At 38.9% G+C, this 14,238-nt stretch overlaps 1 protein-coding gene across 1 annotated transcript in view; it reads right to left on the bottom strand.

Moving 5' to 3' along the window:
• aacs (acetoacetyl-CoA synthetase) overlaps window positions 1-9,678 on the bottom strand; it is a 44,034-nt gene extending 34,356 nt beyond the window's left edge. The window contains exons 1-4 of the mRNA XM_028578011.1: window positions 9,346-9,678; window positions 8,151-8,254; window positions 5,655-5,775; window positions 3,435-3,548 (exon numbers count right to left, since the gene is read on the bottom strand). Coding sequence (XP_028433812.1) covers window positions 3,435-3,548; window positions 5,655-5,775; window positions 8,151-8,254; window positions 9,346-9,499 — 493 coding nt within the window. The 5' untranslated portion in view covers window positions 9,500-9,678. The remainder of the gene's footprint in view (window positions 1-3,434; window positions 3,549-5,654; window positions 5,776-8,150; window positions 8,255-9,345) is intronic.
• Window positions 9,679-14,238: the final 4,560 nt, after the last annotated feature.

The following is a 14,238-nucleotide window of genomic DNA, read 5'->3' as shown; positions in this document are numbered from 1 at the left end:
ATATGCATTTACCTGTTATTCCTGACAATATGATAAACAAACATGTATAATATGCTTGAGTAAATAAAACCCCAACTAACCAAATAATATTAACATTTAAATCAAACAGTCTGACTGTGGAGATAAAACTGAGACTAGCGCTCGTATTCAAGTGCATGTTCTGCTTGTTCAACGGTTCAACGGTTTTTTGGTAAATTGCTTTCAAAACACATTTTAGAGCGGATTTGAATATTTTTATTCTCAATTCTTATCATTTTGGTGCTGGTGATTTTCCTTTGGGGCTGGCTAAAACATCTTTGGGGGGGCTCCAAAAAAATCCTCTATGCAGGAAAAACCCTGTAGTTGGTTTGGCAATACTGTAAGAATGTAACGCAAGAACTGCTGAGGAGAGAAGAGGAGAGGAGATTTAACCAGAGATAAACCAAGTTGACCCCACGGCTGAAATGTTGTAGAGCTTACATGATTACCACTTTAAATCACAACAGCCTGACTAGTATTTCAGGCTTGATCCTAGTCTAAGAGCAGCACTGAGATGTTCCAGTATAATGTGATAGGATGGTTGCTAGTACACATTTCTTAGTCATCTGGCAAACTCTGGGTGGAGTCAGTTGAGGTGTTGTTTTTAAGAAGTACCGATTCCACAAGGACGTGTGTGCTACAGCAAAATGTGCCCTGCTGGTCTTCAGTTTTAGCTCATTTTGTTTAAATGTACAAGCTACACCTGACGTTGAAATTCAAGTGGTGTAATTTCTATAATTAAAACCATTTGTTTGTTACATAATATTTTACGTGATAATGCTGCTTTGTTTCATATTACTAACTTTACGTTGTTATTACTGAACAGTAAAAGACTGAGGTTGCACAGTGTGTTTTTAATGACACAAAAAATAAATAAATATATAATCCCCAATAGCCGTAAAAGCTAGCAAGCTTCATAACAGGCTGGAGGGTGATGTTGAAGATGATAGGACCAAAGGGTAGGGCAATGGATCGAAAAGGTGCACGAAGGGGAGAATGCATACGTGTGTCTGTGCATTAGTGAGTGTGTGTGTGTGTGTGTGTGTGTGTGTGTGTGTGTGTGTGTGTGTGTGCACGCGTGCATGCATGCATGCATGCATGTGCTGGGTTGGCTCTTTTCCTGCTATAAAGCTTGGTTAGCTTCATCAGCTAAGTGCCTATATATCTCCTGGATGACACACGCTGACAAGACATAAGTTACAACCTGGGTAGGGACAAGGACATCTCCAGCTTTGACATACAAGTGAGCTCAGGACACACATTCAAAACCCACACACGCAGATTTGTGTTTAGATATGCGAGGAAAGTAATAGGGAGAGAGGAGAAAGGAGGCATGAAGTAGCTGGTATCTATCTCTCTCTCTGTAGCTCCGTCTCCCTTTCTGGTCATCCATCCAGTCGTTCTAATGAGATTCCCACAGCGCTTAAGTCATTTAGCTAATGGATTTCTCTACCACAATATCCATCGTCCCTCTGAGCACACACACACAGACACACACACACACACACACACACACACACACACGTCGTTCCTGGACAACCTTGCTCAATATGAGCTCATGTACAGCAGCCACAGATGTGAGTCCCATTGCTGCTTCAACATAAAAGCAGGAATCTTTTTGAACATACAAGGTTAAGATTATAGGTTCCTTGATCGATCGTTTATACTGATTATGTCAGAATACAGTACTATGGTTGGCTTCAATTACCCTTCTGAACACTCAAATCACACAGTACAACCACAGGTTCTCTTCTATTAACTACAGTTTTGTGAAGGGTGACTTAAATTTGTATTAGTTGTTGACAGAGGTCAAACTCTTCCTTTAACACTTGTGTTTGTACAGATTTTCATCCTTTTATACCTACATGTTTTGCCAAATTTCTGGGTCAAATCCCTTGTGGTTAAGGACTGGCTGTACAACCCAGATGTCATTTGGCCCTCAGCATTTAAGCAATCTTTTTTTTTTTTTTTTAAATCCGCAAGAATATTCTGTAACCTCTGAACTATTGTGCTTGTTCTCTGTTAATCGTTATCCAGACAAAAGAGGCTTGTATAGGACGTGTTCAATCTAACTTGAGCAGAAAATGAAATTGTTGTCATAGAATGAAAGGTTCAGACATCTGAGATGCTACTATTTGGCAACCTCTGTGTAACTGAAGCCCCTGATAATGACACAGCACAAACAGCTCAATACGCTCTGTGGTATCATGGCTGGAACGAGACAGAACAGAGAATGAAACAGAGACAGTGATGTATAAGACTCAGTGCAGTAACACATTCATATACACCCCCCCCCCCCTCCCCTCCCACCCCCATAGCCAAAGGCTTGCTGAACTACTTCAATACTTTCTGGTGTCACTAAAATGATCTGTTAACTAGCTGCGAGGGAGACTTTGTGTTATTACATTATACTTGTTTTCGTTCTTTTAAATGACTAATATTAAAGATTACTGTTGCGGCAGTTCAACCAGTAGAAAATATGTATTATAAATTTATGAGAGAGATGTAAACCTAACTACTGTGAATAGTAATCAGACTGGATTTGTGCTCACAATGAATGTCATAACAAATTTACCAAACTGCAAATTGTGGAGGCTTCTGACACCCTTTATAATAGCTGAATGAAACAGACTAATCCAACTACTCTTGTATGGTTAACAATTGTATGTATGGGTGTGTATTTTTAAATCAGAAAACCTCTTAAGGCCACCAAACAAAAACATTTTTTTTTCTTTTTCAAGGAGTCTGGTCAACGAATAGTTCAGAAAAGTCATGCTTTTGTTTGACAACCCTTAAGTAACTAAACCCCAGATAGCTGAGCAGTGCTAACAGCTCTATATGCTACGGAGGTGGAGGAGATAAGCTTTTAGCATTTGACACTTGAATTGTTGTCAAAAGATGTTCTGTTCACAAATTGGGGTGGGGAACTGTACTGTACTATAAAATGCATTGAAGTTGCAATGGTGCTACTAAGTTTGCAGTTGTATAAATTTGCAGATCTGGACGAATGAACATGCATCCTCAGCCATTCCTCCTTGTACAAATATGGACTTTGAAAAAATAAATGGTGACTTTCAGAAAGAGCTGCAGCATGTGCCAAGACAGCCAGCCCTCCTTACCAGCGAGCACAAACACACAGACAGAGCTATAGCAACGGAGCCCATGTTCAACTCATGCTGTAACAAGTTTTAAATACGAAAGAAGAAGAAAGGAGAGGATGAAGAGGATTTGGAAGACAAAGGGGAAAAAAGGAAACAAGTCAGGAGGAGAGCAATTGATCTATCTAGCAACTAATTTGGTTGGTAATCAACCATCACTTGGCTGATGGAAAATGTTTTATCATCATCATCATCATCATCATCATCATCATCATCATCATCATCAACTTTTATTCCAGCAATACAGTTGAGACTCACCTACAACCCTGTCTCCAGTCTGGATGCCCATCTTTCTCATGGCTGCAGCAAACAACGACACATCGCGCCTCAGCTCCCCAAACGTCACCTTCACAATCTCCTCGTTTGCCTCCGCTGCAAACAGAGACACAGAAACACAGATAAATATGTACATTTCAAAATAATATTGTAAAAGCTAAGTACACATAGGCTTATTGTACTACTTATACTTGATATACTTAATATAAATGCCAATAAAACCCCTGAAATTCAAATCCAAAGATCAGAAAAAGAAAAACAGAGACACAGAGATGGAGACATAAATAGAGAATGATAGTGGGGCAGGACAGAGCCACAGGCAGGAACAGGCCTCGTTGTCTCTTTAAGTAATAGTTTACTGACATTCACAGAGGCTCCACGGCATTGTGACTAATGGGCCGTCTAATAATTACATTACAGCTCCTGCAGAAGGTGGTGTGCATGTGTATGTGTACATGTGTGTGTGTGAGAGCCCACTCCCCCTCATATACACAGACAGGCAACAAAGAAGTGCCAATGCATTAGTATGTGACAGCCCTGAGAGATAGACGAGGGAGCAGCAGTTCATCTATTAACAAAGTGACATATGCAGCCTTGCGTTCGCCGCTGCATCGATTCTGTGCTCAAATGCAACCTCCACTCTGTTCTTTCATGTCTTCCTGACTTTCTTCCTGTTTAGTTCATTTGCGAATAGTAAAGACAATTATGTGCAACTCAGGAGAGAAAACACCCCAATCCCTAACACATACTGTACAGGTAAACTGGGAAGAACTGCAAAAACAGCAGACTGCAGAAACAGTAGGTAAGGCAAACAAACTAACAAAATACCATGTAAACTGAACTTGCACTGCACAGGTATGACCACTCTTAGTCAATTACTCAACTAATCAGTCATTTTGGTCTTAGTTAGAGATGCACCGATTACAACTACTTTCTAGGCCGATTCCGATTTCTGATTTTCTTTGAGTTAGGTACCGATTTTAGCCGATTACGATTTCATTTTTTCTAACCACTTTACAGCACACACAAATATTTATTTCTTTAATAGAACATTTTGCAAAGAACATTTTGCACAGAACATAGAACATTTGTTGAACAGATAATGGATCACTATAAAATAGAACTATATAAATTACTCCTGGTGTGGGAAATTCACACACATCTAAAGTGCAATGTTAGAACCATTTCCTTCTTTTCACATCCAATATCCAACTAAAAAAGAATTCGATTTTGTTTTTTGATGTCGTCCCTCCACGCCCTACTTTTTCCTTGCAGGTGTTGCGTATTTTGCAAACTTGTTATCTTCTGCACACACGCTGAAGAATTTCCAAACAGCTGACATGTTGCAGGTTAATTCACAAGGTTCCCTACATGTGCAAGAATAGCGGGGACTAATAATTTCTTTAGTCGAGCAGAGCCCTAGCCCTGCATGATGTGAATGTGTTTTTTAGGTGGGAGGTGTGTTGAGGAGTTTTTTTTGCTCAATGTAATGCATGGATTTAACACTGCCAGGATTATGGATTTGATTCCCACTGGAGATCAATAAAGCCAACATTCAAGGTGCAGCACTGTGTTGTATATATATATATATATATATATATATATATATATACATATATATATACAGTACAGGCCAAAATTTGGACACACCTTCTCATTCAATATGTTTCTTTATTTTCATGATTATTTACATTGTAGATTCTCACTGAAGGCATCAAAACTATGAATGAACACATATGGAATTATGTACTTAACAAAAAAGTGTGAAATAACTGAAAACATGTCTTATATTTTAGATTCTTCAAAGTAGCCACCCGTTGTTTTTTTTGATAACTCTGCAAACCCTTGGTGTTCTCTCAATGAGCTTCATGAGGTAGTCACCTGAAATGGTTTTCACATCACAGGTGTGCTTTGTCAGGGTTAATTAGTGGAATTTTTTCCCTTATTAATAAAAAAGCAAAGGGTGGCTACTTTGAAGAATCTAAAATATAAGACATGTTTTCAGTTATTTCACACTTTTTTGTTAAGTACATAATTCCATATGTGTTCATTCATAGTTTTGATGCCTTCAGTGAGAATCTATAATGTAAATAGTCATGAAAATAAAAGGAAACACATTGGCCTGTACTGTTTGTATATATATATATATTTCTGTATATTACATAGTTTTTAAGTTTTTAACAATACACTTAATATACTTACTTGCAGCATAAAGAGCTACTTTGTCCTGGTCTGCATGTTTGAGCAAGTTCTCAGCGTAGTTGAGCCGAGCTCCTTTAAACCACTGTGGGACATCCGAGATCCGTTTGGATACATCCACCACCTGGTATACACCCATAGAACACACACAAGAGAGACACAGCATTGTTGTTGACCAAGACCATGCTGTTTAACTTTAATTTAATAGCCTAGTCCACTGTGCATCACTGTTACAAATGACTGATTGTCTGGTTTATTGTCTCCCTGTCTTCCATCCAATGTCTGCTGGGACAGCGAACCAAAGAAAGTGTAAGTGGATAAGGAAACGTATGTAAAAAAAAAAAAAAAAAGGAAATAGGGCCATAATTCAATATGATAATTGATGTCTTTCAATGATACCATGATATATAATTACAGTGTCTGTATTAATAAAAACAAGCACATACTAACCCAAATTTCTCAGAAAATCTGATGTGAAATAGTTTGAGGGAATATCTTTTAAAGATTGCGGTTTTGTTTTTACATCACACTATTTGTGTGCTCAGTGTAAACATAGTCAGTGTGTAGCTGGAAAAAACATATCTACTGTATTTATTTTCTCCATAATTTCACTTGAAACTGTTATGTTCATTTTCACACAGTACTTCTCATTTCTCAAGCATTTAATTCACACAGGAGTATACAAAAAAGGCTTTACAATGTTGATATTTCATATAGACTATTTATTTATGGAATTACACATGCTAAATCATGATATATATCGTTGTCAAGATATCAAATGACCTATATCGGGATAGAAGACTTTGGCCAGATCACCCAGCCCTAGTAAAATATTAATATGTGACGTGGGATGTGTACAAACAGGGTGTGTTAACAACATGACATAGCACCTTAATCTCAGACACCATTAATGACCTCATTCACCCACCTGAGTGGCTATATCCTGGAACTGAGCAACATTAAGAGGCTAGAGAGTCAAATTAAATAATGACAAATTATCATTCTAAATCAGTAAAACCTCCCTTTTACAACTGCCATTGGTGCAATAAAAGGTGCACTTCTAATGTTGCTAAATGGCTGTGTGCCATTATCTTTGAGATTCAGACAGGGTGGGAAACCATCACAAACTATCAGCAAAACAAAAATGTGCCATATGTACATTTTAAGTGCAGATTGGACTTTTCTAGCAGCCACTGTATTCAAAAATGTTTTTTTGTCGAAAGGTTAAAGCAGTTCATGAATTAACTATGTATCTGCTCATTAAGGATTAATCATATTAGATTACTGCCCTTTGCATATAAAAATGACTAAGGAAGACTCCTCTCCAACTCATAGCACAACAATTAAGTTATTTGGTAATATTTACAATTCAATGGGCCTCATTCACTATTTTTTTTATCTCAAATCTCTGCACACGTATTATCTCTAATTCATATTTATATGCTAATACAGATTGTTTGAGCTACTGGATACCTGAATTTCCCCAAGTGGATGAATAAAGTGTCTCTCTATCTACATATGAATGAGAAAATGGAGGCAGTCGGAATTAAAAATAGAAACCAAACATGTTAGTTGGTTGGCAAGCCCCAGGAGCAAGCCAATGGGACATAACAATAACATAGGATGGATGCATGCAGTGGAAACGCAACCTATTGAGGCATTTCCCTCTTTCATGTAACCAGAATCACTGCCAGCTCTCGATAACACATCGTTCCAGGCACCTCAAGGGTGGCTATGTTGAAACAACAAATGATATGTGTGCTGCAAATCATATAAAATAATAATGAAATATTTTACGCCATTTGCCATTATCAAATATCAATCAAATCAACATGGAATTTTGTATTACATTTAAATAAAAAACATTTGGGAAATGCAATGGAAAAATGCTGAAAATAAACTAAAAGAAATCTTATAATATTTAATATTGTTTGGTTTTTTTTGCCCTTTAATGCTTTAAGACGAGCCATAATCTCAAAAAGGAAGTTGTGTGTATCAATAAACATTTTGTTTTTACATACAAGCATTTTGGAGAAAACATGAATCCCACACACTTTGTTTGTACACATAGATTTGATCTTAAATTGTGCGCTTCATGAATGTTGCCCAATAATAAAATGGTTCCCAACACTGGGAACCATTTTACAGCTTTGCAAAAAGGGGTATGTTTGAGGTATGACAGTGAAAAAGATTAATGTAGACCATAACAATGCAGCAGACTGGCAGAGTTGAAAATTATCACCATGAAAAAAACTCCCACAAGTGAAATGCTGGTCATTCATTGAATGTTTATGGTGAGTTTTTTTTACTCTGCCAGCCATTTCAGAACCTAAAAAACTAAGTTGTTTGCAATATTCTATTATATCTATTTGATTTTTTCATAGGATTTTGTTCATATTTTTATTGTCAGATTCCCTGGTAAAGTGCTTGTTAAATGTTAGGCTGACATCAAAACCATTCTCCTTCCAGATACAAAGTACCAGCAGAGCTTGGACTCACCTCCTCATATGGTTTGGAGCTGACTACTCCACAGAAGCGCCACACTTCTGCCCAGAAATCTGGGTAGCTGTCCACCGACCACTGGTACAGGTCATTGTAGTTGGCTAGAGTATAGAGAATCTGTGATTACTACAGATGTATTACAAAAGATATTAACTTACAGGTGTGACTATCAGCTCAAAACATACAGTATGTCAAGTTGCTACAGCTTAGACTAAGAGAGACTAATGTACAAGTAGCTCTAAAGCAAAACAAGCTGAGATTTATAACGCAACCCTTGGGAGATCTGGACTACCAGATTGGAAACCACTGATTTAAAAGGAAAGGTTGTCCTCTCAGGCACCCACTTTGGTAGCTTAGCCAAGAACACATACTGTACACTAAGATTCTTTATGCATGGTAAAAAATAAAAAACAAAGAGAGAGAGAGAGAGGAAAAAATGGTTCTTGAAGAGAAGGATTTTAGTTTAGTAAGGACCCAAAGAAAATAAAGCAAAAAAACAAAGTTTTGAAAATAAACACAAGTGTTCAACTCCATTTTTCTTAATTTGACACAAACAGATTCACACACCAGATGTCGTCACACCTTCTCCCATCTCTCCTCAATTACGTATCTCTCTCTCTCTCTCTCTCTCTCTCTCTCTCTCTCTAATAACCGACGGGACAGGTTTTTAAACATTCCTCCATAACGGTTGTCTTAAATATACTCTTTCATCGCCTGGCAGCTCTGCAGGCAATAGGTCTTCACTGCGGAGCTGGAAGTAATCCATGGGATCCAACGTGAAGCAGAGCTGCAGTGTTGTAAACAGCTAATAGCAGCATCATTAATATGAATCGCATTAGTCTAAAATAATACACATATAGACGTATATAACACATCTCGTCAGGTATTGATACCTGCAAAGATATGCGGATTCACTGTCTCTTCAGTACCCCCTTATGGTTGGCACACCGAAGCTAGCTTGGAACATTACACTGCAAAGCAGCTTCAGACAGTGGTCATTTAGAGTATACGCTGCCTGTAAATTAAGTACACTATATCGACAGATAGCAGCGGAGAGACGCTGTTTCTGTATTCAGCTCAGACATCCAGCTTCGCAGGCTCAATAAAACCCGACTTGTATTCATTGCAACACAGCTCTTCCTATGTCTCTCTGTCTGGGTCCTGTCTGTCCATCTCCCTCCTCTCTACTCACCCAGATTTAGACCGTAGTCCCTGTTGACCTGTATCCTAAACTTGTCCATATGTGTGTTCCTCTTGGAGTCCGGGTACCACAACACCTTGGTCTCCATATTCATAATTTTCTCGCTCTTCCCTTCCGTGTTTTTAGACATGTTTGTCGCGTCCATTTGTCGGCTGCTAAACACCGGTTAGCGCGAGCGCCTTGCGGAAGCTAACTGTCCCTAAGGAGAGGGCTCTTGTTAAATTAGATGACCGGCTAATAGCGACTTAGTTTCAATGGCTGGGGAATTACAGTGCGCGACAGCTAGCAAGGGGGTCTGTCAAAGGCAAGCGTGGGGCTGCCAAGGAAAACTGACAGACCACGCCTCGGCGTCATGACGTAGCAGAGCGAGCTGGGTTCAAGATCGCACAGTGTTCAATATACTATACTAAAAACCTGCTAAAAACGGACTACATTTCCTTGTATGTGTCCCATAGACTGTTAATATTATATTAATATTTACAGTCAATGATGTGTACACATACTTGGCCAATAAAGCTGGTTCTGAATAGCTCCCTAACTGAGTAAGATCATATTTAAAGGGGCCTCAAGAAGTTTCCAAAAATATTAATGATTTTAGGGATCTGTAAATCTTCCGCCTATATTCACACTTCTTATAATTTAACCCCTAAAAGTAGGGGAACTACTGGGATTTTAAAAGTGATTTAATCTAATCTATAGGTAAGTATATGGCCGCATTGGGATAATAATTCAGGCTGGGAATATAATAGCAATACCCATTCACAATAGTCCACGTATAGGCCTACTGTAACTTTTTTTCTGTTTACTCTTATACAGCCATTATCATGCTCAATTATGTCTTATACGTTGTTGCAGCAATTTTGTGGTTGATACCATTTGTTACAGAGATTCGTTGCAAAATATAGGCCTAACCACGATTGACTACTCGAAAATTGATAAAATGGTCAAAAATCCCTTCCAAAATACCACACCAAGAACTTGAGGAACACAACAGAAAAAAATTTCTTGTAAGAATTGCATTTTCCTGCGATTGGATGGGGAGCAGTTCTGTTATGGAAATTGCTCAGAAACCCCCTTATCATCATACCAAGGCCTTTGATTCACAACAAATAAAAATGGCTACTATCACACATGAATAAAATTGGGCTTATTAAATCCACAAGAGCCTTAGCTTTCCAGTCAGACCTAATTTAAGCAACTCCAAGACTGTTTAGGGACCTCAGTTTGCAGAAATATTGCAGAATAACCTACACCATTGTATGAGTAAAAGCTACAGTTTTTGCCCCAAACTGCATGGGATTAGCATAAAGTGGGCATATTTGTAAAGGGGAGACCTGTGGATACCCATTTAGGCCTAACCCATTTTCAATCAGATATCTTGAGGTGAGAGGTCAAGGGCCTTAAAAAGGCCTTGGCAGTTATTCCATCGCCAAAATGTTGCCTAAATTTGGAGAGTTATAAATACCCCTTCCTGACAAGCTAGCATGACACAGGTGGTAGCCTACCAATAATACCTTAGATGGTCTAGTTTCATGATACTTCATATGATATTTGATATATTCATTTTAGAACCTGTGGTCCCACGTGTCTAAGGGTTAACACTGGTCTGACACTTCGGAGCAATCAGCTGGCTAGGTCCCCAGGAATTCCCCCTGTGCTGTGCTACATAGGCTACATCCATGGTCCAGGCCTGGTTAAGTATGCAAATCATTCCAAGACCCCTGCCTGTTTTTCAATAATGTGCCTTTGCAATGGATACAAAAGCATAGTCATCCTATAGCCTACTGGCCATACTGAAATAAAATTGTCATTACACTGTACATGCTGGCGTTTAAAATATGAGATTATCCACTTGCCAGTATACGTGCATTTACTTTTTTAGCAAAACAAATACATTTTGTGTATTTTAACCCACGCACCAAGACTATAGTTGCATTAAAGAGTATAGAAGTAACTTACTGGGGTACTTCTATACTCTTTGGTTGCATTCTGTAGAAGTCTTGAACATCTCCCACACGTGAACGCGCAATAGAAATGTATGAACGAGTCTCTCGTGCACGCGGGAAACTTGCCTGTCAAAATGAAGGATTTTGATTGGTCCTTTGCACACTGGTTCCACATCAGCCGACGGATCAGTCTATGCAGGAGGCGTATCATCACCGTTGGACTGGCGTGTCGTTTGACCAATGGCAAACTGGCTTTTGGTGCTTCAAAGGAGCCATATTAGCCAATCAGAGAGCAAGAACGTCGAAGCGTTTTAGGGGTGTGCCCAATCACTGAGACAGAAGAACGGCCCTCCTCAATGTCTGATGGTGCCATTCAAACTTTTATTCATGATGGAAATTTGCGTAAATAGCCATGTCCTTTTTAGCAGTCTACTTTGCATTACTGTGTGCTAATAATTTTAATGGCTAAATAAGTACTTTAGTCTCTCTCTCTCTCAGGTAGACCATGCCAATCCCCTACATTATTCACATTCATCAACAAAGTGCAAATGGTAATTGTTAACCATTAACATTAAACATGAACGAAAATTAACGAGGTTAAGTTAGGCCTACTACCAAGAAAGAGACAAGGATAACCAAAATGTTGTAACCTGTCTGCCAATATTTTGTAATGTGGTATCAGCATCTGCTTCCTAGGACCCAGAGTCCAGATTGCAAAAATGTACATAGGCCTACTGTGAACTTAGACTCTGTCTTCTGAGTTTTGCAGAGTTAATATACCACCCTTAACCACACATGTTTTGACTATGCCTTTATCAAAAGGACTGTGGCAAGACCTTGATTAAAGCATTAGCCAACACGAAAGGATGTTGGTATAATCAACATTCATTATGTTGTTGCTATCAAACATACAACTGATTGAATCTGGCATGGCTGAAGCATAAGAAATATTTCTCAAGGTTCAATGTTAAAAAAATAGGGGACACAGCTAATAGTGCTCATGGCTCATGCCAAACACTGGCAAAGCCACCAGTGTAAATTGTGTGGGACTTACCAACAGCATTCATGATGCATCTTTAAACAAAACAAATTCTGTAAATCTCGAAAAGCGAGTGTTTTTATTTACAGTGGCTGTGTTTGATTCAGACTATATTATTGTAAATACATTGTATGCAATGTAAAACAGTGCCTATAGACTTTTTTTTGGTTGCAGTAGCAAGCTTAAGCATGCACAGACATCATAAGTCCCATCATTCTTTTGATTTAGTGTAAGACAAAATCCCCCACAAACTAATTTTGGTTTGAACTTGGACTCTTCTCCTAAAAATGAATTGAATTTTCTTGTTGATTGTAAAATAATGTGCCTTTAGAGTAGAGAAGATTGCAAACCCCTGGTCCACATGAGCTCATATCTCCTGCGGTACAGCCAAAATTCATATCCATTTTGTTTCATCATGGAATTCTTTCCCAATGACTGCTCTTTGGATCCTGTGATGTTAAATGTTTAACTGACAAATGCAAACTCATTCGAGCAATATATTTTGAAATATGTTGCATTAATGCAAAAATGTTGAACTCCACAGAAAATCCCCCCCCACCAAACATGGTGATTCATTAATTTAAACATGTCTGCACTGCACTAGATAGATAGATAGATAGATAGATAGATAGATAGATAGATAGATAGATAGATAGATAGATAGATAGATAGATAGATAGATTTTTTTTATTGATCCCAAAAAAATGGGAAATGGTGTTGCGGCAGCAAAAATATCAGACACAGCACACATACAGAGTATACATTAAATAATAGGAAACAATATACATTAAATAATAATTGAATACTACACGAGCAAAATTTAAAATATATACAATTTGGAAATAAAATGTACAACTGATTCAACAGATATATAGATAAAGTACAAGTTGGGGAGTAAAAATGTACAACTGTTTCCCTAGTAAAGATAGGATGTAGATAAACCTATTGTGCAAGGTTGTGCAAGGTGCATTCAGTGCAGTTGTGATGTAGCCTATATGAGTCTTATCTCACACTCAGTGATGAAGTGTTAAAAAGTTTAATTGCCTGTGGTAGGAATGATTTCCTGTAGCGGGCCACAACAGACTGGTAGAACATCTCCAACATTCTGCTGCACACGTTGAAGGATCTCAGCTTCCTCAGGAAATAGAGTCTGCTCATCCCCTTCTTGTAAACAGCAGTGCTGTTGATTTTCCAGTTCAGCCTGTTGTCGATGTTGACACCCAGGTATCTGTAGGCCTACTCCTCAACCATGTCCACATCTCCACCCAGAATGCAAAGGGGCTGCGGAGCCGTTCCCTTCCTCCTGAAGTCAATCACCATCTCTCTGGTCTTATCCACGTTCAGCAGCAGGTGATTCTTACCAGACCACTCCACAAAGCTGTCCACCAGCGCTCTCTACTCTCCCTCCTGTCCATCCCTTATACACCCAACAACTGCAGAGTCATCAGAGAACTTCTGTAGGTGACATGACTCTGAGTTGTACTGGAAGTCTGTGGTGTATAATGTGAACAGAAATTGAGACAGCACAGTCCCCTGTGGAGCCCCACGTACCACTCACCACCACATCAGACAGAACACGGTCCAGATGGACAAACTGTGGTCTGTCTGTCAGGTAGTCAGTGATCCAGGAGACTGTGAACGCACCGACACCCATCATCCGCAGCTTCTCACCTAGTAGCAGTGGCTGGATGGTGTTGAATGCACTGGAGAAATCAAAAAATGTGATTCTCACAGTGCTGCCACCGCCATCCAGGTGCAAATGAGCTCGCTGCAGAAGATAGATGACAGCATCGACTACTTGATAGTCCGGGTGTCTGTGTGTGGAGCAGGACCTTAAATGAAATACATTTAATAGTGATGTGTCCAGTAGATGGCGTATTAATACACAATATTGTGTAC

The sequence above is a fragment of the Perca flavescens genome, chromosome 5 (assembly GCF_004354835.1).
Source record: "Perca flavescens isolate YP-PL-M2 chromosome 5, PFLA_1.0, whole genome shotgun sequence".
NCBI classification, from domain to species: domain Eukaryota; kingdom Metazoa; phylum Chordata; class Actinopteri; order Perciformes; family Percidae; genus Perca; species Perca flavescens.
The sequence above is the reverse complement of the archived record's forward strand: the minus strand, read 5'-3'. Positions and strand labels throughout refer to the sequence as shown.